This window comes from Cheilinus undulatus, linkage group 3 (genome assembly GCF_018320785.1).
Source record: "Cheilinus undulatus linkage group 3, ASM1832078v1, whole genome shotgun sequence".
Lineage (NCBI taxonomy): Eukaryota > Metazoa > Chordata > Actinopteri > Labriformes > Labridae > Cheilinus > Cheilinus undulatus.
The window spans coordinates 12583362-12610544 of record NC_054867.1 but is presented as its reverse complement, the minus strand read 5'-3'; the positions used below and the strand labels follow the sequence as shown (position 1 = coordinate 12610544).

Genomic DNA, 27183 nt, shown 5'->3' with positions numbered 1-27183 from the left:
TCACTGGGCATCCTGCTAAAGTTTACTTTTAAAGAACACAAACAAAAGCTCTCTCTACCCGCCCAGCTTGCTTCATAAAATATTAAAATTTGGCTTTACTTACCCTTATCTCTTTCTATTTTCTTTCCACTCTTTTTAAAACCATTTATTTTTAGTAAACATATTCACTGTGATTCCCTAGTCAAATCTGCGTTGCATTCTCTGTTTGTCTGCTGACATTTAGATTTCTCTGGAGAGAAAGAAACCTGAAAGTGTCACATCCGTGCCTGAAAACCTGATTTTATATTCGGCCCATTTGTACTGTTTTGCACTCACAGTAGTATTTGGTTTAAATATATCAAAGCCTATAGCAGCTTCTTTCCTTGTTAGTTTTATCCCAGAATGTAAGACAGAGAAAACACACATCTTCTTTTTCTTGTTATTTATTGTCTGTCAGAGAGAAAATTGCAGGTTCCCCCCAGCTACAGCCTTATCAATATAAGCTCCATATAAATGCAAAAGCATTCTGAAGCTTATATTACAGCCTGACATTCTGATGATGTTTAAAGCCAGTCTCAGCCTCAGTACGTGATAATTACACGTCACTGTGACAATTTCAACTGTTATTACAGAGATCTGCTGCTGGGCTGCACCTGCTAAGATCTATGCGACTTTATTTTGTGCACTGTAATGGAGCTGTTAGCAGATAGCACACTAACTGCTTATTATTCCATGCCTATCAGATCACAAAGGGCATCAGGGGAGAAAACAGAAAGAGATAGGGAAAAAGAGAGAAGATCAAATGTTCCTTCCTTGAACATGCCTCTCTTTAGACTAAATGCCTTCATCTGATGTAAGATCACCAACCAGCCAGTCTTTTAAGCTTCTGTGGGCTGGCAAAGATGTTTTGTGGTAAAGAGGCTCCGGCCAAGCAATGAAGAAAACCTCCATGATCAGAGAGACATTTGTCCAATAAACAGGATTCTTTTTTCACAGCTCAGACCTCCTGCAGAGAGCTGCAGCCCGACACATATAATACCATATGGTATGGCCTTGTGCCACCTTCTCCCATGGGCACCGGAACGAGCTTCAAATGGGCCATGATAGGGACAGTGGGTGATGCTGCGGGCTCTGTTGCCATATTGTTTTGTGTGAAATATTTTTTTGATTGAAGATCCGTTTGGTAATTTGTTACAGACACCACACACGTGCCCTCCTCTCTCTCCTTCACCGTGTCCTCTCTTCACACTGCTGGAGCACTGCGGTATTTTGCATGCATGTGGAAGAGCCTTAGATAGCCATGCTACAGCTTCATTCTCTGTATCCTGGCATGGAGAATGTGAATGGGCCCATTGCCAAAATATTTTGGAGCGTGCACAGCTCTCCTCGGATGATGGAAAAGCTTTGGCTGTGTATGTGTGTGTGAGTGGAAACAAAGTAAGGAGGAACGTAGGCAAGCAGAAGAACACTCACACTGACTCATGCACTCTAACTGCTGCTTCTTTGTGTGACGATGCTCTGCACCTGCAGCATGCCTGCCATGCTGATGCACGGGGCCCACAGTCACTCGGCCTCCTCTCACTTTAAGCAGTCCATTAGCTAACAGCGGCTGAGTGCTGCTCTGGCTAGCTGTGCAGCAGCAGGATGTGTTCAGCTGGCACAGAGTGCTGTCGGGAGCTAGCAGGCGGCCCATTTGTGCCAAAATAGCCTGGGACCATCAACTCTCTTAGTTTTCTTAATTTTTCCCATTGGAGCACAATGCAGAGTCATTCTGAAGAGGTTTTTGTGAAGTCTGATTACGCCAATGCTTCCTGCGTGCTGTTAGCAGCACGGCTTCTGTTCATATGTTTCACCTTTCTGCCCGCATACAGTTATCTCAGAAGGATTTCTAGAGAATGAATTCAGCTTCCCAGTGAGAATCATTATTACTTCCTGTCGGCTTTTTGTTGCTTTGACATATTCCAAGAAATTCTGCACTGATCCCAAATTCAGTGGGGTCCTTTGCTCAAGGCTTGCTTATGGGATTCTTCCCTTTACGTCCCGTGTACTACCAAGAGATCCACCTTTATCCCCTGAGATAAATACAGAAAGAGAGTGTGACAATAACTCAAAGCAACCTGTGAAGATGAGTCTTGCTGTGAGGGCTCCCTGACACCCACCGTTTTCTTGCTGATGTATTGCCTTCTCCATGACTTCTAAGGGTGAAAGGAAATTGGAATACTCACTTCAGAGGAGACTGTTGTGTATATAAATGGCAGATCAGTGGCAGGCAGTTAGTTGTGTCCTTCCTAGATATCCGGCCTGTGGCTGTGTTGTTCTCTCTGGATTTATTCCCACAGAGGACGGCTCTGTCTGATGAACTCTGCTACAAGGGCGTGCGCTTGCAGAACGCAGTTGAGTGTGACCATTAGCATAATATTATGCATATGCAGTTTGACACAAAGCTTCATTGACACTTTGTGTCAGACAGATACAGTTCACATACTAATCTTAAACGAGAAAAGTCTCTATGATATATCCATCTTAAGTAGAAGAAAAAAGTCGGACAATCCAGGGAACATGAAAGAGAAACATCACAAAAGACTAGAATGTTGTTTTTCCTCGGAAACATGGATAAAAATAAGGCTATCAATTAAAGTGGAGTACAAATAAAGCAACACTGTGGAAAGATCAGTTTTCCAGCAAAAGGGAAACCCAATGTGAGCTTTGCACCAGCCCAGCTAACCGCTGGAAACAAAGCAGGCTTTGTGTCAGTGCTTGAAACAGGGTCATGAGGCAAGACTTGCAACTTCCCGCTTGGAAGGGATGGCTTTCACAACAGTTCAGGTGTTGATCTCTCTGTTAATATGGACTCAAAAGGTGCAAAGACAAAACCTTTGCATTTTTTCTGTCATGCTGTTGAGATTTCCAGGAACAGATTTGTTATGTAAAAGAGTCGAGTAAATAATAATTTCTCAGTGATAACTGGATTACTACAAGCTTACCTAAACCAAACTAAAGAGAGATAGAGTTGAACATGTTTCTAAAGTATTCTTACATGAAAAAAAAACAAAAAACAGCTGTACTAACTTTTCATTCTGTTAGAGGAATGGTCAGATCAGGTCACCGAGTAGTAAAGGTGTCTCCAAGGACAGACTTGTAGAGAAATAGCACCAAACATTTTTAATAAACTTACCCAGAATCATAACTGTACTTTACTGTTATATCATAATAAGATCTGTAGTCTTTGACAATTTATTCTTGTGGGCAAACACATTCATTGAAGAGGCACACAAGCAGTATTAATATTTCTTGCTTCTTGTCATATCACTTTGTTGATTCATGGTTAAAATGTTCCCCAATGGAAGTTCATCTCTTAATTGTTTAATCCTATGATGATACTTATTTGTCTACTATAAATGCATAAAAGCTGCTTTTGGATTTTCAAACTACTTTAAATGCAGTTGGTTAACATTTTTTTTGACCCATCCATTCAATCAGTGATATGACTGGTTGACATTCATTGTAAAAAAGTTGAACATTGGTAGAATAATGAAGGAAGCTTGAGTTGTTTTTATATTTGTAAAGTGGATTCCAAATGACAGTGTTTCTCAGATTACAACAAAAACACATTTTTTAAAGTAGGAAATATTTGTTTTAAACAGCAATGTTTGGATATGTTCAGCTAACATTAAATGCATTTGCAACTATGTTAGTAGACAATGATCTTCCTTAAGATAAGGAGAGATATTCAATAGAAACCTGGAAAGTTCATCTTATTTGATGTATATTTGCATCTCTTTTAAGTATTTTGAAAAAAAAAAATCATAAGATATCTGCATTTTGAGTAGATTTGAAGTCCAATTGTCATGTTTTGGTCTACACTGGTAGTGTGACATCACTCGGCCAGAACGCTCCTCCGCCTGTACTGTTTCTATGTTTGGCTGTTGTATGTGTCAGACTGGCAGTATGAGAGTGTGTCTCATGTGCCTGATAAGCACGTTGAAAATTGAGGTCTTGCCTATTTTTACGCCCACCCTGAGCAGTTATCGACTGAAATAGACAGGAAAATATTTCATAAAGAGCCACATCTATCTTGTTTTAGCAAGCATGTCTGTCCACATTAGTGGAATATGTTTGAAATCTATTTCTTGACGGCCCTGATGAAGGCCAGGAGCTAAAATGTGTCTGTTTAATAAAGTTGTTTTCAAAACCAGTGGTTCTCGACTGGTAGGTGGGGACCCAAAAATAGGTCGTGACGCCCTTTTCAGTGGGTCACAGATGTGACGCCCTTTTCAGTGGGTCACAGATGTGTGCCTGGGAAAAAAAATGCACCAAAATATCTATGAGACTCAATAAAACATGCATGTTTTGTCCTGTTTCATAGTTTTGTTACACCTTTTGTACCATCTTAGGCCCAAGCTCAACTGTTTTTTATTAAATACTTCTGAATGATCAAAAAAATCTGCAAAAATTGGGTTGCAATTCTCCTTGAGGAGTTGATGGTGGGTCCTGTGACTCAACCAGTTGTGAACCACTGCTCTAAACTTCTATTTGGGGGAGTTTCTGTCTCCACAGCAGTACAATATGTCACAGGAAATATAAACACAGTACAAGTACGCTTCTGGGTTATGATTTTCAAGGTAAAAGTCCGCTTTGGCATTTCTTTGGAGAAATTCATCATTCGTACAGAATGCTTTTGTTTTGAAAAGCTCCTTGCACGCTTCCACTACATGCTGGATCAAGTCACTGGCCAGGAGGTTTATGGGCGTTCTATTGCCATGGTAGCTGTTAGCTCAGATGTAGCTGTAGATAAGTGGCAGTTTCATCAGACCTCGACCACATTTCTTTATTAAAACAAGAGCAAAGAGACATACCAAAGCTTCTCTTGGCAGTGGAGTTGTTTTTGTACTTCTTCTGATGGGTGAATTTTAGCCACCAACATTTTTTGCTGTTAACTACAGTAGCAGAAGCCTGTTAGCTCAGGTTAGCATTGGAGCTGCGCATGCCTGCTACCTCATATCGTCTTGAAGCTCTGATTGGCCTGTCATGAATGTCACAGACAGAATGGTTGTCCAGTCAACTTCCAAGAACTTTTTTCGTGTTTCCCAGATGTACATGAAATATATCCATTCCGTAGATATATGAAACAGTCTTTCTGGCATCTTAGACCTAAAATGTGTGTCTATGGTGGGTATTATAAAACCCTCTTTAATAAGCATAATTCCCCCTCAGAGAATATTTAATACAAGTTAAACTGGTGTTTAAAAGAAATGCTGATTTTTCCCAAATCAATCTCTGCCTTTTCACAAAGTGAAGATTCTAATGCTATGCATTGCTCACTCAAACTGAAAGTTACTTCTCCTATCCTTTATTCTCTGGCAAATCTTTAAAACAGTCTAACTGGTGTCTCTGGTGTAATGGGCTGCTTCTAACAGTCAACCACCTCCAGTCTCAAAAGGCTTAAAGATCAGCTGATACTGAATTTATGTTGTGAAAAATATCTGCGATTATCTCAAGGCATTTCAGCATTTCTTTATCTACTTTCAAGCATCTTAGTAACGCTTTATTCTCTTTTTTTTTTTTGTCAATTTTGCTTCCATCCATTGTTTATCCAAATGCCCCAAACTCACACAGAAAGGACAAAAGGTACAAAAGAACTTTGCTGGCATAGAAGTCTTAGAAATCCAATGTTACATCAAACAGCAGGCTGCAGACATGCATGGTCACTCTGCTAAAAAGAGACTGGTTATTTTTGTTTTAGTGGCACCTGAGGTTATAAAACATGTATATTTTGCTTTTATCTGGCCCAATTTTTGAATGGCCCACCTGATGCTCTGGTGGCTGGTCTGTCAATGGTTTTATGTCCTGACTCTGATATAGCCCACAGAGCCATCGACCTAACTGGCTGCTCACAATGGCTGGCGAGCCTATAGATGTCTTTCAAGTCACTTTTCTTTCATGGCTTCACTCTGGCAGACAGTTAGGCACACACATAAAGAGTAAATCTTTGTGAACTTGGTTTACATCGGCCCTAATGGAGTAGTACACAGCCTTGGCAAAAACATCTCCTCTTCCCTGGAAACATGATTCTAGATAACCGTTATACTGTCCTAAGGGATTAAAGCATATTGTATAGTGCAGTTAGGGATGAAAGTTATTCATTTTTTAATTATATAAATAGCCTTATCCAAAAATACCACTATTAATAATGTATCTATTATTTAGAGGAGACAGTGATACATTTTTAAAGGAACTGGTAAAAGCTGAGTTGAGCTTGTGTTATGTTAAGAACTGACTCTTTGTCAGGCCCTGGCCTCCATGATCACTGGTACTAAGTTAGACAAAATATTTTGCACTCCCTCCCTTTTTGAAGCAACTGAAAATTTCCTATCATTTGACTAGTTTTTTATATATTTGATTTGATCTGTAAACTTGTCCTCAGTAAAAGACAGAATGGGGAAAGAGGATTGCTCTAAGTCTTAAAAATCATGTTATAATTAGGCTAAACATTACATCCTATGGATGTCTGCCAATGTTATATATGTTTTATTTTACATCATGATGACATTTTAGATACCTTAGCCTATAGTGGTTGACACATCATAATGTGATATTATCTAACCTTATAAAGCTAGCCAACCAGATTTTACCTTGGGAGATTCCAACACTGATTTAAAAATTGGATTACTAATTTTAGCTAATGGGATTGCTAAAGTTTGGGAGCAGCTGTTTTGAGCAGGGGAGGAGGATAATTGCCCTGCAGCATTAGCAGCCAGTTTTATACATCTAAATGCCTCTGTCAGTAGCAGCTAGAGTTGACAAATTTTTTACTATCTAAATAAACTTCTGTGGTTGCATGCTCTCATTTGCTCTGTATAAACAACAGGCATCATCCTTACTGACTGGAAGAGGTGCATTGTTGTCCCGGACTGGAAGGGATAGGGTGATGTATCAAAGTGTAACATCTACAGAGGTACTACGCTTCTCTCAGTGCTGCGCTAGGTCCTTGCACCGATACTGCTGAAGAGGATCTGTGATCCACTATTTCAACACCAGCGGCCTGAACAGAAGAGCTTTGCACCTAAGAGGTCTAGGTAGACCGCATCCTGGCACTGCAGGTCTTCTGATTACTTTTGGAAATTCAATAGAGGGTTGCTTACAGCCAATGTTGACTTCTGTAAGGCATTTGATGCCCTCTGGGGAATTCTGGAGCTCCGTGGGATCCCACATTTGCTCATCCAGCTGATATCTGCCCTATATTTTGGTACAGAGAGTGCTGTGAAGTGTGGGGGCTCCACCTCTGACTTCTTCCCAGTTGATTCTGGGGTGAGGGGTGCATCTTAGCCCCTATGCTCTTCAGTAGCTACCTGTATGGACTGGATAATGGGGTGGGTGACGTGGGAAGCGAACTGTTGAGTATGATTTGATGATAATGAGATCTTTGCGCAGACTGTAGATGTCCTTGTAGTAGCTCTAAACTTGCTGAGCGAGAAAGCTGTAGCATTGGGAATACACGTCTCCTGGGCTAGAAAAAAGATCCAGGCATTCAGGGACACCTTGGATACTGCCATCGTATCTGTGCCTGTGAAGGATGAACGTGTGGAAATTGTAGAGGTTCACCTACCTTGGCAGTGCAATCCGTCCATCTGCTGACTGAAAGGCTGAAAACAATTGCAGCCTTGGACTCAGGCATGGGGCGATGGGTTGGCTGAGCAAGACAGTCTGGTGTTCCCAGTATCTGAACATCTGGACTCAAGTCAGGGTCTTTCGGTCATTGGTCCTCCTGGTCTTTAACTGCACTCTTGTAAGGCCTGGATGTTGACTGATGGCTGGAGGCGCCAGATAGACTCCTTTGTGACAACTTCTCTTCAGCCCACTTTTGGGTATCAGCAAGACTGTGTGTCTAATCTGCGGTGCTCAGGAGAGCAGGGATGGGAAGGGTAGCTGCTTGATACAGCAATGACAGCTACAACTTTTCTGGGGTCTCATCTGGCTCACCACGTACTGGGTGCCCAGGACTCTGGGCTGCTCCAGATGCTGGGGGCGACTGTGTGCATAGTAGAGAAGGATACCTGGAGAGATGGGGCATGGACGATGGCCATCAGGAGGCCAAATCAGTACCAAGGTTGACGGGGTGCTAAACCAGCATATGCTCCCATACCTGACCTGAATATTTAATACGAGGTGCACCAATTTCCCACAGCTAAGAATGTGTAAATTATCCCTGCAAAACTTTATTGTTCTTTCCTCTTTCATGGCTGGAATAAAAACTAGAAAAGGACTTGTAAAGTCATTCTGACAGAACTACTTTTCACAGTTTCTTGATTCATTACCAAGTTTTGCCTTGTTAACTACCATTTTATTTTTGGCCGTTTTGGAAAAATCCTACTTATTACTGTAATGTCTTTTCCATAAAGCACACCACAAGATTACAAGCACATGTCACATTGCCATCACATAGACCTGCCTGCCTGTAAGGGGTTGAACTGGTTCCCTGGGTTGTCAACAAACATGCCCAAAGGTGTTGTTTGCTCTGAAAACTGTTGATTTATGACTTTAGAAATAATTAAAACTCATTAAAAATCCTAGAACTTATAAGAGCTGAAGGAAAAACAAAATTACAAATTACAAGTATTAAAATAACGGCTGGGAAATGTATTTAAACAAACTGAAAGAAAAATAAATGAAACCAAACCTAATGCAGGGAGTGAAATCAAAGAGAAAGTGAGAGTCTTGCGGGGGAGGGAGCGTGTGTGTTTATGAGTTTGTGTACCTCTTCAAAGGCTAAGAACAAATGAGGGTGAGTAAATTGTGTCATGCGGAGGCAACCTTCAATTTTCATGCTCTATTCAAGATGTGTTTTTATTGATGCCACGACTCGATCTTCAGCAGAGCTGTGCTTGCCTCTTCTACTGGAGAACAAACAGCATCTTGTTTGAGAATTTTCCAATTGTTAGGTCCCTGAAGTATCTGGGTTATGCTTAAGGTTTGAACTTGTGAACTGAGGTTAAGATCCAGAATTTCTGTGTATAATAAATAATGCACAGCAGCCTGCTGATAGTCAATACTTTTGCAAATGTAAACACAAAAATGCTTGTCAGACACTTTCATTCAAGGCTCTTAAGTGGCAATGTGTGCATGACCAAAAACACACAGACCTGTTTGTTGTTTTTTGTCATCAGCACTTCAGCAAAGCTTAAAATCAGCTGTAATTGCAGTTCTAAACTACAGGAAACAATCGTAGATTATAGTGCTGGAGATCTGGTTTTGGAAGTGCAACCATTGTGACAGTCTCTCATTAAGTGCACAGTGGAGGCTTCACACTGAGACAATTACACAGTGGCGTTAGAGAATGTGACAACACTTTAGAAAGAAAATGATAAAACGGGAGGCTCATATGCTGCCATCTGAGAGAGTAAGACTCCACATCAAAGCATATGCTACATGTTTTATGAATCTGATGGGGTTTGGGTGACAAGAACTTAGTGTTTTTTATTATAAATAATACATTTTCTTTTCTAAAGACAGTTTTGTCCTGCGCTGTGACATAATAACCGCTCTGACATGATGTTGGAGACTTGTTTTGGAAAACAATTGTAGCCTCAAACACTCAGAACAAACGTGAATATTACAAACGCAAGCATTTGAAGGATAATGCTTTAAGTAGCTCAAATCTGTGTGTCATTTGAAGAGCTTAGCCCAGCTTTGACAGTGAACTTACAAGCCAGCATGCTCTCTCTTGCCAGCATGTGCCTCCTTGCCCTGGAGGTTGATGATGCCTGTACAACCACCCATGCGCTCCCACTCCCATGTCCTCATTTCCCTACTCTCATGCTAGCATACTGCTTCTTTCCCTTTAGCTATGCTGCTTCTGCTCATTTATCACAATATCAGCAGTGAGAGAGAAGAGAAAAAAGATGAAAAACTTTGCATTTGTAGTCCCTGTGGCGCTCGTCGTATGGCAGCTTCAGGGTCAGACCTGTCAGTGGTGAAATGTCCCTCCTGGTGCATGCACCAGTGGTCCCCAGCACAGCATGAAAAAGGTCAGCTTCCATAAGATTCACTGTGACTGGATGTTGTCTGCAGCAATTTATACTCAACCTGCAGCCGTACTCATAATTTTAATCCCTCCTTACATAGCCAGCTGCCACCTTTTTGGCTGTTTTGCATTCAGATATCTTTTCAGCTGAGATGAGGAAATGTTCTCCTTTTACTTAGGGGGCTTTCCAGACACACTGCAGGAATGTAAAGCTTCTAGCGTCAGGCAGGTGCGGTGGCTATACTTTACTTAAGCCTCAGTCTTTCCACTCAGGCCTCTTCTACCACCATTCCTTGCTCGTGGCTCACCTAGAAAAGCAGCAGAATAATGAGGAGACACTCCTGCTAGCAAAAGAAAAAGGATAAAAGATATCAACGGGAGTGGAAAAACACTGCAGTTCTTAACAAACCTTAACAGTACCGTGGGCGATGCTGCGTGGCTCCTATCAGTGTTACTGTGTAGTTGTCAGTGTGTGTGACAGATCATATGTGTGATGCTGGTAGAGACAGCGGTGTCCTTGAGCGCTCCATGCCTCTGTCTCTGGGAGGCTCTGGGTTGTCACTGACTTATTTTAGCGTGGATCAGTGGGGTGGAGATATGTCAGACAATAATGCTACGTTCCCAAAGGAAGGGGTTGAGGGGTTCAGTAAAGCCTACTGAAGTTGGGGTTTGACTATACAGCCATACTGTTTAAAGTATTGGGCAAAGTCTGAGTGATGTTATTGTTCTGCAGCTAACGGCGTATTGAAAACACTCTCTCAAACTAACTTTTGTTAGAAACAGTTAATGAGGTGGAGCAGAGGTTGGACTTAAGCCTCCTGACAAACAGTTACATGGTGCTGCCTTGCAGTAATATCAGCCTCTAATTATACATGACACATGTCCTTGAAACCAAAATAGATGAGTTGTAAAAACATTAACCCCTGCACAGTGTGGGCCTTCAAAGACTATTTCAACTAAAATAATTTTTTGAAACAAGATGTAAGGCTTATTAGAGATGGGCCAGATCTGATCCAGTGTTAATTTTGGAAGCTATTTTTTGTTTTAGTCTTGGTTTTAGTCTTTAACTCAAATGCATTTTAGTTTTAGTGACATTTTAGTAATTTCTATCCTTTTTAGTTTGAGTCTAGTTTAAGTCGACAAAAACTCAAAACATTTTAGTCCAGTTTTAATCCATTTAAAGTCCTCACACTCCAAAAAAAGGCTGTCGATGAATAGTTTTGGTCATAGTTTTAGTCAACAAAATTAACACTGATCTGATCCAGTATTGGGTCAGATATTTACACTTTATATCTGAGATTGAACTGACAGTGCCAATCCATGACTTAGATCCAAATTCTTATGTCTGGATGCCACCGCTAGAGCAGCAGAGTGCTTTGTGTCAGACAGCAACTCAGTCTGACTCCAGTCAGATAACCCTAACATCAGCTGTTTGCATCTGTGTGATTAAAATAAAGCACAGTAATCATGTAAAGTGTGTTTCCTCCTTTCTAAGTCTAATGTCTGTATAACAGCGAGGAGAAGGAGTCTACTTTATTGGCCTCTCCACAGCTTTAATACGAGGTGCAGTGACTCGTATCACAATTTTAAACATCTGTGCCCAGAAGTGAGCATCACAATCTAGATCGGTTAGGTGTCAAGTATTTGTCAGTTTGACACACTGCACCTTTAATTCCATTATAGTTCAAAGAAGGGAGCTGTGGTGTTTAACATTGAATTGATGATAAACGTGGTACTTCTGACAAATACTTCACAATAAAAGCCTGTAGTTGTAGCATTTATTGAGTGCTTTTATTCAGAACATCCACATCAGAAAATGTTTTCGGAAGTGTCTTGCTATTTATGTCAATTTTGTGTTACTTCCTGCTGCAGTAGAGTTGAATCGTTGTCTTTTTTTTGTTTTTCTTTTTTACTTTCTGAAGAGGGTTTTTGTTTTTTTGAAATCATACTTCTGCATAATGCTATTTATACAGTGATATACTTCTTTTTGAAATCAGTTTGCTGCAGTAGCCCTGTGCTGCTGTTGGTTGTTTATAGTTTTTGCTCCTATTTTTTCTTTTTACATTGCACTGTATTTTCAAATATTCAACTTAAAAACATTCCTTTTTTTCAGCTACTCTTTTCTTTGTGAAGCCAGCACAAAGTTTAAATAAGTTTAGTGTGAATAATATTAAGTTTTATAGATTTTAAGATATTATTTGGTCTTTGAATAAGAAATCCTGACCTCAAGTTTACTAATGCTTTGTGTAACTTTACACATAATACCACCTGTGATTAAAGAAAAAACCAACAAAACAGAATCAATCGGTACATGTATTGGAATCAGATCGGAACTGAAAAAAGTAGAACATCTTTAATGCCTAATTTCTACTGTAATTGACATATAAACATGCAGTGGGTGTTCTGGTGCTTCTGCAGCCTGCCTCAAGTGGACACTTAGTGAACTGCAGATTCATTTGCACTGTAATGGACTTGAGCTTGTATGCTGCTTTTCTTGTCATCTGACTTCTCAAAACACTTTTACAGTGCAGGTCACACCTACACATTCATTCACTTTCACACCACTCACTCAACATTCACACACTGACAGAGTTTTCTATGAAAACTACCCATCACTACGGGCTAATCACATTCAAATGCATCCGACAAAACTATGAGAGTAAATTGGGGTTAGGTGTCTCGCCCAATGACTGTGACTGCAGGAGCTTGGGATCAAGCCTTCAACCATCCAGTGGGGAGATGACTGACTGGACTGTACCTACTGAGCCACAGTCACCACTGTATTGGCTTCATTTTTTTAACAGTTGGGACTGCTGCTTGTCTACTTAATATGCTGTGATAGAAAGTGAAGTCTTGTCTTATTTGCCACATACCAAAGATGAGATTTGCCACAGCTCTGATCTCTGCTTATGACTTCCTCTTGGTTTTTATCATCAGAAGCTAACACTTCTGTGATCTTATCCTTTATAGAATATGACCCTACCACACTGACGGAAACAAGATTAAAATCTGATTAGAGGTATTTCCAATTTGTACTGAAGTGCTAAAGTGTTTCAAGCTACAAACCCAATTCCAAAAAAGCTGGGACATTATGTAACATGTCATTAAAATAGTATGCAGTGAATTGCAATTCCTTTGCAACCCACATTCATAGAGTACAGCACAAAGACATGATATTTAATGTTTTACTCAGAAACTTTGTTTTTTTGGAAACATAGGCACATTCTGAAATTAATGCCTGCAACGGTGTTCTAAAAAGTTGGGATGGGGGAAAGTTTACCACAGTTTTACATTGTCATCTAACACAGTATGATGCTGCTTTTACAAATGTAAGCAAAGTCTGTACCATGCAGAGCTAAAGCCGAATGTCTGGGCCTGGCTCTGAGCCTGGCTCATCTGAAATGAACTGACCTAAAGTAGAAAAGTTGTTGAGCAAATTTTTTGGGGGAAATAATGGCCATTAAGTCCTTCAAGCTACAGAAGAAAAGGACCATTCAGATTATTATTACTGATGCAAAGTTCAAGACAGCATCTGTGATGGTGTGGGAGTGTATTAGTGTCCATGCCACTGTTAGCTTGCACATCTATGAAGGCACCATTAATAGTAAGAGGTACACAGGTTTTAGGGCAGCATATGTTTCCATCCATATGACATCTTTGCCAGGAACATCCTGTTGATTTCAGCGAGACAATGTCAAGCTACATTCTGCATGAGTTACAACAGCATGGCTTCATAGTAAAAAAGTGCAGGTACCAGACTGGCAGGCTTGCAGTCCAGACCTGTCTGCCATTGAGAATGTATGGTGCATCATGAACCACAAAAAAATTTAACAACCATACCCTTCACTGCTTTGCATCCTAAGTTGTACAGAAGGTTCAGGTCTAACGGGAAAGAATTCCACTCTCAGTACTTCAGTACTTGGTGTCCTCAGATGCTTACAGTGTTGTTAAAAGTAAAGGTGATGTAACACAGAGGTAAAGGCATTGAATTAAGAATGTATGTTCAAAAGAAGAAAAAAATCTGTTTGAACATTAAAAGACTTGTTCTTGTTTCTGTGCTGTATAGGTTGAAAGTATTTGCAAAGTACTGTATTCTGTTTTTATTCACATTTCACATTTTGTGTGAAATGATGTCACATTTCATGTCCCAACTTCTTTTGGAATTGGGGTTTGTACTGACACAGTTTAAATCGGTCCCTCCTCCCTGACTCTAGAAAATGAAATAGAAATGTTTTAGCAAGTTACAGAGCAAGTTAAGAGAGGTTAAATGTTTAGCAAAAACAAAGCGGTTGATCAGAAAAAAGGAAGCTGCTTCTGTGATTGTGTCAGTGTGGGAACACTGTAAATCATACTCCTCTCTTTATCGGCACATTAACCTACTGATTATTACAAGGTGTGCATGTCATCTTTACATTCTCTTTTTCTTTTACAAATTTCTTGCCTGACCCTGCAAGCCTCAAGCTATTTTTAAACCATTTTGTCTCACCTGGACTTTTTGTCTTGAAAGTTTGGAAAAATTATCAACCCTGTGGTGCACAGTCAAGCTTTAAACATTCTTTTATTAAAGACTGTGCTTTAAAAATATGTGTACTGCAGGAATGTCACTAGAATAAAAAAATATGAGACTACAAAGACAAAAGAAAAAATGAAACAGAAATTAAGGGTGCTTTCACATCAGGCCCAGTAGTTTTGAACCGCGCCACGGCGCAACTCCCCCCCCCCCCCCGGCTTGTTTTCACACTAGCAATATCAAACCATGCCCAGGTACACTTATTTACTCGGTCTGAAACAACAGGTGGCGGTATGTACGTAGCTGGTTTACAACCCCACAAAGAAGGAGGAGGAAGAAGAAGCTACCATGGCAACCCTTAGGGTCATGACCTGAGCAAAGACTGCTTTTGTTTTGACCCGGCAAAAAGTCCATCCTGCAGCCATAGATGATTAAAATCACTTTTTAGGATGCCAGCAACTTCGTTCTTCATATCTGCAAATCTACGTCCAGCTCAGAGGATTAAATGAGCTCGTGCTGTGCAGATACAGCGGTTTCTGAGGTGACAGGAGACTTTTGTTGCCTTTGCACCTCCTCTCACTGACTCCAACTTGTGTTCATCTGTAAGGTGAGTCACAACAGACCGTTTATTGACTGGATTCTGATGATTTCCGCTTTTTATTGAGGAAAAATGTGAATAAGTTGCTGCGCTGTTGAAAGAAGTTTAGTTTTTACGATGACATCATAAAGCTGACATGACGCTCTGTCCCATATCTGAGCGTGGTTGCATTCACATCTCATCCGAACCATGCCAGAGTCCACTTGAATCGCGTCCGAGACCACCTCCCCAAGCGGGCCCGGGCCCAGTGCCTGGACGCAGTTCGTTTGCATTCACACTACCAAAACGAATCGGACTTTGGGCTCAAGTGCACTCGGATCCGGGACCGGGCCCCTAGTGTGAAAGTGGCCTAAAACTCAAGGCTCTTTATGTGTAACACACGGTACACATTACTGTAAGACTAAGACTTTTTTTGCACAACTGTATTCTCCCATCTCTTGTGGACTGAAAAGTGAAAAATTAGTCATTCTGTGACAAAAAGAATCTTCAGAATGTTTTCCTTTTTATAAAAACATTGGCTCTATTTGTGCCGTTATTCAAAGAAGCTCCTGTCTGCAGTGACACAGAGGGTCACATCACAACTTCTCTCTCTCTCTCTCTCTCTCTCTCTTTCTCTCTCTCCATTATGAGCTATTCAGACGGTCTCCATCATGATTTGTGGGGTTATGGCTGCACAGTTTGGCACAGCATGCAGGTGGACCACACAGCCTGCCATTGGTTGTCTATCTATCACAAAGCATTGTGTAGTACAATATGGAGGTTACCATTCAAAGATAGTGGCAGAAATTATTAGAAAAGTGTTTAAAAATGGATACAAAAAATGTCCAATATTGGATTTACTTATGTGGAATTAATATCTTTAAATACCCAAGAAAGAAGTTACCCAGCTTTAAAAGCTCCCATAAGGGATTCAAAGGCATAGATAGTGTCATTGGAACAGCATAATAGCTAGATTCTAGAGGAAAAAGTAAGAGGCTATGATTATTGGATCAGAAGGTATTCAAATTTTAATAAATTGTTGTTTCACTGTTTCACTTCTTGTCATATGACGATGTAAGTCTCAGAGGGTTAATGACTCCTGTGTACTACATAAACAACTGCAGACGATCCTTATGGATCACTCACATCTGCATTATATAACACTACCTGTCACACTGTCTCACCCTGGCTGTTTCTCTCTCTTTTCTTACACCATTTTAGCCACTTGTCCAGAATGTTTCCTCTGCCTGACTGGTAGAAATTCAGGCTCAAAAGTTCAGAACCTGAGTCACCACCATGACATGCTACTTGACCCTCTTTGAAAAGAGAAACATACAAATTTAGTGCGATGGTCACGACTGATGGATGATTTCTGCAGACCTGTGTAATTGCTCTCTAAACTGTGTTGCAAAACTTGAACTTTTATGCAAATAGTCCTCTTTCTAGTGAAACATGCACTGCAGTCGCTGTTGTGCTTCATCTTTCTGATAGTGCAGATTCTTTGTGATTGCTTGGCTGCATTGAGTGCTCAGAGCATGGTAATGGATAAACGTGATTAAGACCTGAGAGCACAGCCACGGGCTCTACAATGGAATTAGTGTTGTGTATCTGCCAAGTAGTGATGACTGTGCAGTGTAAGGGCTCGGAGAGGTGCAGGTTATGTTTGCTGGTAGATAGAAGAGGCGGTTTGTAGCAGCAGCCTGTATCCCTGCTTCAAAGTCTTTCTCTGCCTTGTTTGCAGCAGCTGTGTGCATCTTCTCCTCTGCTAACCAGAGGGCTGGCTGTGTGACTTTTTACTTTTTTTTTTTTTTCTGAGGAGCAGTGCCACAACAGCTTATTTCCTCCCTGTCGTCATTTCTTATCTTTCCAGTTTATCCTTGATCCCGATGTCTCTCTGGCCGCCTCATCTTTTTGCCTCTCATCTTTTGTACTTGTTTGCTTCATCTCTGTGTTTCGCTTTCACTCTGAGGAGAGAGACGATCTGGTTTGTAAAAAAAAAAAAAAAAAAACAGAACTCTATGCTGTTACCATGGCAACTGCATCCATGAGCTGAGCCAGTAGTCTTCTACAGACATGCGTGCTCTCTCACTCTCATTCTCCCTCCTCTTGCCTCCCTCAGATGAAAGCTTACCTCTGATGAGAATGAAGGGAAAGAGGACGAGGCAGGAGAAACAGGGGAAAAGGCTACACTTGTTAGGGAAGACTGGCGTTCCATAACCCTCCGAGGAAACAATGTGCCTTTGTCTGTGATGAATCATTATCACTGATGGCAAATATCAAAGGCAGAAATTGTCTGTGAACTGCACAATGTGTATCACAAAGGAAACCTACAAGTGTATCCCTGCACTGTAAGGGGCTTTCTTCATCTCTGCAGAGATCACCAGGTCGACAGAGGCGATTGTGGGTAATGGTCTGTCTCAGGAAATTAATGCTTTTGCAGAGCTCTAGTGCCTCGCTCCATGACATCAATCTGTATTAATTTAGCAATTAATCTGATTTCATGAGAAGATGTCTCAATAAGGGACCCCATTTACTACAAACTTAATTTGGATGATGTGATTTGTATTCAAAATCTTGCGTGTGTGTGTGCATGCGTGTGCACGTGTTCTCCTAGGGCTTTTTCATTATTGGATGATTATTCAGATCTTTTATGGCTCATTCAAAGCAACAGAAACTATTCTTTTGGGTACGGTAAGAAAGTTCATGGATGAATTCAGAACAAAAGACAAATACGCCACAGTAGGGATAGGAAATAAAGAAACTGGAGCTCTTTTCAGTCATTGTTTGTATGAATACAGCTCATCTCAGGCAGGTATATGGACACATATGGCCGTAGATGAATGCATTGTGCCATGTAGCCCAGATGGATGTTAAGTGAGGGGCGACGCAAGCTTCTGTTTCACTTGGACTGAATGAGAAAGTGCGCACCTGTACAGTACACAGGGGAGATGCTCGTTATTTTCAGCTTGAAGCAATCAGTCCGGGAGGCAATAACAGAGAATCATGACCGTTTGCTTCATTCACCATCAAAACGGTGTTCCTGATGGAGTTTTCCTCTCCAATCAGGGAGTTTACCTGGCAGTCATATCCACCATTCAGTCAGTGGAGGAAAATTGATTTAGCAACTTATAGCTCAGTTCCCAGCTGGATGAGACAGCAGGGGCAAAATGAGGCCCAGAGTGGACGTACCACTCCACACTCCACTTTCATCCCCAAGGAGGGGAATTCATTTCTGTCAAATCACTGTGATTGTAAGTAATGTGACGCCTGTGATAGCGAGGCGGAGGAGAGGGAGGGTAAGTCAAGGGGGGGAGGGTTTCACACTCCTTTAACCACATGCAATATGTCAAGACCCTCTCTAGTTGGGAGTCGGAGGGGAGTTGTCTCCTCTCTGAACCAGTGTGAACCGGTTGTGTTCCCGCCCCGGTCGTCAGCCATGATCACCCACAACCCCCCTTGTGAAAGATGTGGAGGTGATTTGCTGCTTGTGGGGCAAAGAGACCTCCAGGGTCATATGGAGAATGGATTATATACAAGGTACTGGAGTATTGTCTGGGGGACTCCGTCATACACAGGCATTATTCCTATATGCTGTACTGAGCAGGTCCCACTGAGGATATGTTCACACATTATGCGCCTCGTCCTTCTTTTATATGAGGTCACGGAAGAACATGTTCCAGGGTCATGAGCACCTTTTTTCATCGCTGGACTGAAGAAACATCCTGGATCAAAAAATTATAGATCTGAATGTTCAATAGTAGCAATTGGTCATGCATGGACAATGGGATGGAAATCTTTACTCCTGTATTATGTGAGCAGTTTTAACTTATAAGTTTTATAAGTAGATATATTTCTCTTCTTGAGTGTAAACAGCACTTGCACACCCACACTGTAAATATATTCACAAACTCCTATACATTCACTCTCTGCTTTAGTTTGATTTTGCTCCTAAATGTGTGTTTTTAAGTGTACTTTAATATCCCATTATACTAATGCCTATTATACGTTTCTGTAATCTTGTGATAGTTTCCGATAGAGATGTTCTGATACCAGTTTTTCGTTCCCGATACAGATTCTGATACCAAGGTGTTGGGTTTCGGCTGATACTGAGTACTGATCTGTTAACAGTGTGAACTTTCTGGACTGACTGTGCAGACTAGCAAACTATTTTAGACCTATATTTGACTCAGAACATGGCTCAACAAATACAAACATAATGTACAGCACCTCTGTGACCTTGAAGTTGTTTTTCTGCTGATTATTGTGTTTTATTGCTAAGTATTGAAATAACAAAAATACAGGGGGCTGCATGACGTGATTACGGAACAGCCTGCCGTTGGCTGACAGACCCTCACAAAGGGCAAACAATATGACAGTTAGCATTCGAGCTAGCAGTGATGGCTTATTGTAATTGGATTAAAATGGATTAAAAGATGTTCAATATCAGGTTTACTGGAGTGGATTTAATCATTAAAGTCCTGAAAAGAGAAAGTCCTAGTCGCATTACTAACTAACTGTGGGAAAAGGCGTTCTTTCTCTTGTGAGAAGTGTGTATCATATTTTGACACTAGTTCACACCGCGGCCTTCAGCTATAAAGAATCCAGCTCTGTTTTATTGTTTGATACTATGGCTGAGACTATAAAGATAGATGAGGATGCTAACAGCTGTAGCTGAGGAGAGAAAAAGAGAAGAGAGACCAAGCAAGAAGTCAGACAAAAAAGCATCTGAGAGGACATCCTGCAGATATCAGATTCTGACGTCATGTTTAGATTTCATAAAAAGTGTTGTTGGTTTCTCAAGTTTCACAGGTTTGCTTGGTGGAGAATAACATCTAAACCAGTTTATGCCAAACCTTGCCTGCAAATAAATTAATAAATACACTAATCTTCTGCTAAAGAAAGTTTCTCTTACCTCTTTAATCTCCAAGTTTTAAACATTAAAAATGCATCTAATCCAACATGTGATAAAATATCTTTTCCAATATAGCCACTAAATTATGGCCTAGATGTGATGACAATACATATGCATACTCCACATACAGACAATTTACAGTTTGTTGATGATAGCACCAGCAGTCATATATACACACAATCAAATTTTACCTCAACTGTTTCTATGGTCCTCTTGGTTCTTGTAACTTCTTTGCATCCTAAATTTCTCAACAGTTGCACATTTGGGGCTTTTCCATTACATGGTGCAGCTCGGCTTGACTCGGCACGGCAGCCCAGCGCAGCACCACAATCCACCACAACCAAGCTACCCAAGCTGATGATGCAGTGATTTGAGCCCTCCTCGATCTCTCTACTCTGTCTGATCTGATTGACTTCACATCGTTTTAAAGCAAAAATCAAACTGTAGACCGACAGTGCTGCAAGCTGCTTTCTCTCCCCCGTCTCCCTCCCTCTCCCTCTATCTGCAATCAGTAAACAAACAATAATTCACGCTTTTCATCAAAAGGAGAGAATTTTCCTGCATATAAGTTCAAGAACAGTCTCATTATTATTGATTTGTGGGTCTCTCAAGAGCAGAAAATGAACACACTCATATTTTTGGATTGGGCAGTGAGAACGGCATGCTTTACTAGAGCCAGTTAATGAATTAAAGAGAAACTCCGTCATGGGCGAAATGTTTCACACATCTTCAGCATTTTATTTTTTAAAAGTCTAGAATTAATTTGTCTATAAAAAGGGGAAAGGGTCAAACTTTGGTTATTAGTAGGTGCAGAAAAATGTGTAATCCTGGATCTGCGCCTGGTCCTTCCTGATCTCACTCGTCAGTGTGAGAAGCCGTGCGCAACTATCTGACTGTAGTATGAGCACAAAAATCACAATCGCACAAAAAAGTTTTGGTCTTTGTGTCATTAATATTGAAGTCATACAGTGAATGCTGACACTGCTGTAACAGAGTTATGGACAGTTGGAGCAGAGGCAGGGATAAAACTTATCCCCCCCGTCTCCCTGTGGGGTGAAAATTTATCATGGAGGGGTTATCAGTAGCAGAGGGGGTGAATCCCCCTAGCAAATAAGACCCTGCAAAGCACTTCAACGTCAGCATGGCGCACTTGAAGGTGGGGCAAGCCTGCTTTAGTGCGGCTTGGTGCAGCCAAACTGGTGATGGAAATGCAAATCATCACAGCTTGGTTTGGCTTGTGCAGCCAAAAGCTGTAGTGGAAAAGCCCCAACTGTTAAAGACAGGAAGCACAACATTGCTCTTTTTGCTTTTAGTTCTTTTGTTCATTCCTCTAAATTGTTGCTTATACATATTGCAAGAGACATATTTTCAGTCAGGAACACTCTTGTCATACATTTTACCATTTTATTGCAAAATGGATTTACACTTTTTAATGGTGGACGAGGCTCTGCTCATAAGATGCTCCCTGTTAGTCAGACAGCATGCTTTGGCTTTCCAGGGAGTGCATAGATAGAGACCCCAATATGGATGACACATTAATGACAATGCATACTGTATACAGTAACTCTTTGAAGCCTGAATACACAAATTATAGCCAGAAAATTCTATTTTTTTGGAACTGAAATGTGTATTTCACTTTCTACTGAAATCCAAAAAAATCCAAATTTCCATAAAATTAAACTTTTTTTTGTATCTTATTTGATACATTAGGTGTTTTTGGTAACTGATAAGCCACTTTAGGGCATTTTTATCATTTATCAGACTGTATTCAGATTTTTTTTATAAACTTATTGATCATATTGATTAGATAGAGGTATAGTAAAAGTATCAAATATGATACAACAGGCTTTAAGGAGATAACATTAGTTCAAAAGCAATTACTACAGTAGCATGAATTTCAATATAAAGCTGCAACAAGCATTATGCTATGAAAGAGGAGGCTGGGGTGGAGGAGGGTAAGCAGCATGGTGCATCAGCATTAATTCAAGCAGGGATTCGTGAAGAGTATATACACTGCTGTGTTGAGAGAAAGAACTGTGATTGGCTGTGGGAGGAGGTAATAATTGGGATCAGCTGGCCATCATGGCTGGGCGTATGACCACTGTGTCCTGCATAAACTAACGCTGAGCTTCATTTGTTTGTTCAGTGCCTTAAAAAGCAGAGGTCATAAATCCTTTTATCTGTAATTACTCTTTAGTCACAGGCAGGATGCCCAACCCTCTTTCTTTGTTTGTTCATGTCTTATCACTGTATCCTCTCGTTTACCGAAACATAAGACTGTAAGTTATTTATCAAAGAAGATGAATTTTATTTCCCAGAAGCATTTTCTGCTGCTTCAACCCAAATAAGTAATCTGAGAAAAATAGGAAATAATTACACACTCTATTTATCTTCTGCCTGTATTGAAAAGTCCTGATAAATTTCCCTCAAATGTTTTAATATCTATTTTGTGAGTCTTTGTTTAGACAGTACACACCTCTCCAAACTGACACAACTGACTGCACTCTATTTTCACTTCATCTGTTGTTATTGTTCAGTCCTCCCACACCCAGAACCTGCAGCTGAAGGGGAAAAAACAAATAATTTCTAGAAAAATGTGAACTAAACAGACAAAAAACAATGCAGAAGTCTTCCCTCCAAGAATAAGGAGACATGAAAAAGGTGCATAACTCCAAAAGCTGCTGTTACAGTGTGAATTTTTCCCACCTGTGTCTTTGTGGGGTTTACTTTAAAATGCCTACATATCATTTTTATGAGGAAAAGCAAACACAGCTCTGTGACATAAGCTCTTATTTGGCTGTGTCTACTGTGCATTTAAGGCAGTTTCAGTGAATGGAGCCATATAGACTTGGGCATTACAAGCATTCATATCCACTCTAGGATGACTGATAGCACTCTTATCAGTTGTTTGATTTAAAGCCTTTGTGGCTGCAGGTATGCACTGTTGATAGTCAAGAGTGCTGGCAGTCACACTCATTGCTTAATTCTCTCTCTCTATTTTTTGTCATCTCAGAGCGGGAGCTCGTCTTGCTTAAATAGATGATCATTATCTGGCTCAGTGAGGGATTTTATAATTAAAGAAAACGTCCTTGACTGCAAGGTGAATTGTGTCTGTGGAAAGTGTGTTGTAACAAGAAGCTACAGCTTTCAGAATTCATAATGAAGGTTTGATCCTGGCGCCAGTGCCTGTATTGTTTTGGGGTGAAGGCATTCGTGTTCAGAATTTTACACGCTCTGAAGTTGCAGCACCTGCTGTCATCTGGGCTCTTTTGATTCTGGAAGAAAGCATGCATTAATGCTTCTGACATGGTATTTTGTAGAGGAGGCTGTACTCAGCTGGAAAGTTGTTTGATACATTTTGCTTTTGTTTGTCTCTTCTCAGGCTGGTGTGACTTTGCTGAAGCATCAGAGGAAGGCACTGAGTCGGCGGTAAGGAAAGAAGGAGTGGAGTCTTCTCAGACAGAAGGGGGCAGCAGGCATGCAAGACTCCGCCTCGGAAAGCAAGATGGCCAGACAGGTAAACAGGTCCTTGGGTCTGTTTGAATATCCATTCGCGGTTTTCCTAATTGCATTAATGTGTCACTAATGTTAATGTCAGCCGTGACAAGATGCCAGATCCCCTGAAAGATATGGAGAGGAGCATCATTGCTTCCTTCATTATCTCCTTAAGAGCTGCATACAACTGATCATCCTTTACCCATGGAGAGAAGAAAATATGACCCACAATTCCTTGGGTCATCTTCGTTAAAAATAACAACTCTTGAGCCGTTGTAGTCCATCTAAATGTCATCACTAAATTAAAAAAAATCATCTCCAATAATTCAAACTTTTAATTATTGTGAATAAATAAGAGAGTAGAGGAGGGTGATCACACAAATATCCTAGATTTAACTATTATGCAGGTGTGGAAAGTAACTGATTACATTAACTCAAATTACTGTTACTGACTAGTTTTCTGTGTACTTGTACTTTTTTGAGCAGTTTTTAAAATCACTACTTTTTATTTTTATTTAAGTATATTCTGAGTGAAGTATTGTACTTAATTTTATTTTACAAAACCTCGAATACTGAGTAAAAAAATAACACTAAAATCCATGACACGGAGGCCCAAGCTTCCTGCTTACAACATAAAAAAACGACCAGTCGTTGACTTTCACATATGACGGTCAGTAAATGCCCATAGCGAGAGAATGATCCCACATTTTTTTCCCAAAACAGCTGTTGCATTATACCTTAGGTTAGGTCACACCTTATGATAAACAGTCTGGTTGGAGGTCCATATCTAGGACCAGAGCACTGACCTTGGTGCTAGGACCCTATTGTATCGGTGCATATTCGTAGATATTATTTTTCCGACACTTTGTGGCTTGTTTTTGGGACTTGACATGCCTAAAAAGTCCCAAAAATCTTCCAGACAATAGCTCCCAAGGGGATTTTTTTGTGTTTTGGTGGAATTGTAATTGTGACATAGGGGACTAGATAAGAGCAACATGCATGAAAATCAGTACACATACACTATATTGCCAAAAGGTATTCGCTCACCTGCCTTGACTCGCATATGAACTTCAGTGACATCCCATTCTTAATCCATATGGTTTGATATGACGTCAGTCAACCCTTTGCAGCTTTAACAGCTTAAACTCTTCTGGGAAGGCTTTCCACAAGGTTTAGGAGTGTGTTTATGGGAATTTTTGACCATTCTTCCAGAAGCGCATTTGTGAGGTCACACACTCATGTTGGACGAGAAGGCCTAGCTCTCAGTCTCAGCTCTAATTCATCCCAAAGGTGTTCTATCGGGTTGAGGTCAGGACTCTGTGCAGGCCAGTCAAGTTCATCCACACCAAACTCTCTCATCCATGTCTTTATGGACCTTGCTTTATGCACTGGTGCACAGTCATGTTGGAACAGGAAGGGGCCATCCCCAAACTGTTCCCACAAAGTTGGGAGCATGGAATTGTCCAAAATCTCTTAGTGTGCTGAAGCATTCATAGTTCCTTTCACTGGAACTAAGGGGCCAAGCCCAGCTCCTGAAAAACAACCCCACACCATAATCCCCCCTCCACCAAACTTTACACTTGGCACAATGCAGTCAGACAAGTACCATTCTCCTGGCAACCGCCAAATCCAGACTCATCCATCAGATTGCCAGATGGAAAAGCGCAATTCGTCACTCTGTGCATGAGAATGCATCTCCATCGTTCTAGAGTCCAGTGACGGCATGCTTTACACCACTGCCATCCAATGCTTTGCATTGCACTTGGTGATGTATGGCTTGGATGCAGCTGCTCGGCCATGGAAACCCAATCCATGAAGCTCTCTATGCACTGTTCTTGAGCTAATTTGAGGGCTACATGAAGTTTGGAGGTCTGTAGCGATTGACCCTGCAGAAAGTTGGCAACCTCTGCACACTATGCGGCTCAGCATCCACTGACCCTGCTTCGTCATTTTACGTGGCCTATCGCTTCGTGGCTGAGTTGCTGTCATTCCTAATCGCTTCCACTTTGTTATAACACCACTGACAGTTGACTGTGGAATATTTAGGAGCGAAGAAATTTCATGACTTGACTTGTTGCACAGGTGGCATCCTATCACAGTACCACGCTGGAATTCACTGAGCTCTTGAGAGCGACCCATTCTTTCACAAATGTTTGTAGAAACAGTCTGCATGCCTAGGTGCTTGATTTTATACACCTGTGGCCATGGAAGTGATTGGAACACCTGATTTCAATTATTTGGATAGATGAGTGAATACTTTTGGCAAGTTAGTGTATAAATTAGATCTAGACGAAACAAAATGTCACCTGGGACCGTCCTCTAAAGTGTACAAGAAAGGCACAACAAACAGTTAAACGTCACATTTTGGCTGTTTTGGGCAGCATCACTGTTGTCACATCTGAAGGATCTCCACCTACAGATTTCATCAAATTGTCTCCAAATTTTGGGCTTATTTTATAAAACATAGAGATCTAATGTTGTGCAACCTGTGAGTTTTCACCATAGAGTGGACCAAAGTTGGACCTTCTGTCCATATTTTTTGAAGTGTGCCAACTATTTTGATTCTATTTTACTCTTAAGTGCTTATGTCCATCATCACCAAACCTAACAGGGATGATCATACTTGACTCTGAATACTTTTATGCATCGATTTCATTTGTTATTTTTAATTAATCACTTGTGAATGTGATCAATGTTTTTCTAACCATAATTAAGGCAAATTGCATTAAGATAATTTTCATCTGTAGTGTGTCCAATTTTCTAAATGCAGCTTAAATTGCTTTATTTATCACCTAGGTGCTGAAAGTAAGACAGAACCCATGCATACTAGAATAATATTAACAGCTTAGAAAAAAAAGAATATAAAACAATTAATGGGTAGAAAGAAAACAAAGCAGAACAATTTAAAACACAAGTACAGTCAAACCAAAAGACTGAAACCCTTTTTGGATCATACTGAATACCAATTAAGTTTGATTTAAGACTGACATCTAAATCCTCACAGTTGTTGCCAGACATTCAAGCTGCCTCATAGGGCTGTAAATACATGACTAACCACCAAGGTTTGCATGTTTCATGTGCTGCATTAAAAACCACAGAGAACCCCTGGTGATAGATGCACGTTTTTTAGCCCGTTATCTAGAATTATAGGTTTTACACAATAGACCCCAGAGGTAGAATGCAACTACTTAAGTTTACTCAGATTACTGTAACTGAGTATTTTTGAGGGTTATTGTGGGTGATTTAAAGATATGAGTGTTTTAGTATTTAATATGTTAATGGATTACTTTGTAGTTATAAAGTCGGACAACATTTGGATAGCTTTCTTAGAGGAATACCATAAAAAGAAGGGAACAGAGTTTTATCATGTTTCATTTTAGTTTTTTGGACCATGTTTCAGGATAACATTTTTATTTTGTAGTCCTGGAGCTAACCTAAAATGTTTTCATACATTTCCCTGAGCTAAAAATGGTCCCTAAGTGTAATCACTGTACTTTTAACTACTGCTTTCTGTTGAGAATCTCTGTGTGCATGGATGACTTCAGTGCTTAGAACTAGCTTCTAAATTTAAACTGAATGTTAAGGTGTGAAAAAGAGCGGACGTAGTCAGCTCTGCCGCCTATGTTTAGTTGCTGGGATTGTTATCACTAGGCAGAACAAAACACAGTTCATTTTCCTTCTTTACAGCA

The 27183-nt window shown here is 40.5% G+C and overlaps 1 protein-coding gene across 12 annotated transcripts in view; it reads left to right on the top strand.

Moving 5' to 3' along the window:
* LOC121506892 (band 4.1-like protein 1) overlaps positions 1–27183 on the top strand; it is a 164019-nt gene that overhangs the window by 75448 nt on the left and 61388 nt on the right. For all 12 annotated transcript variants that reach the window (XM_041782895.1, XM_041782894.1, XM_041782899.1 and 9 more), the window contains exon 2: positions 23382–23516. In XM_041782895.1, the coding sequence (XP_041638829.1) occupies positions 23478–23516 (39 nt within the window). In that variant the 5' untranslated portion in view covers positions 23382–23477. The remainder of the gene's footprint in view (positions 1–23381; positions 23517–27183) is intronic.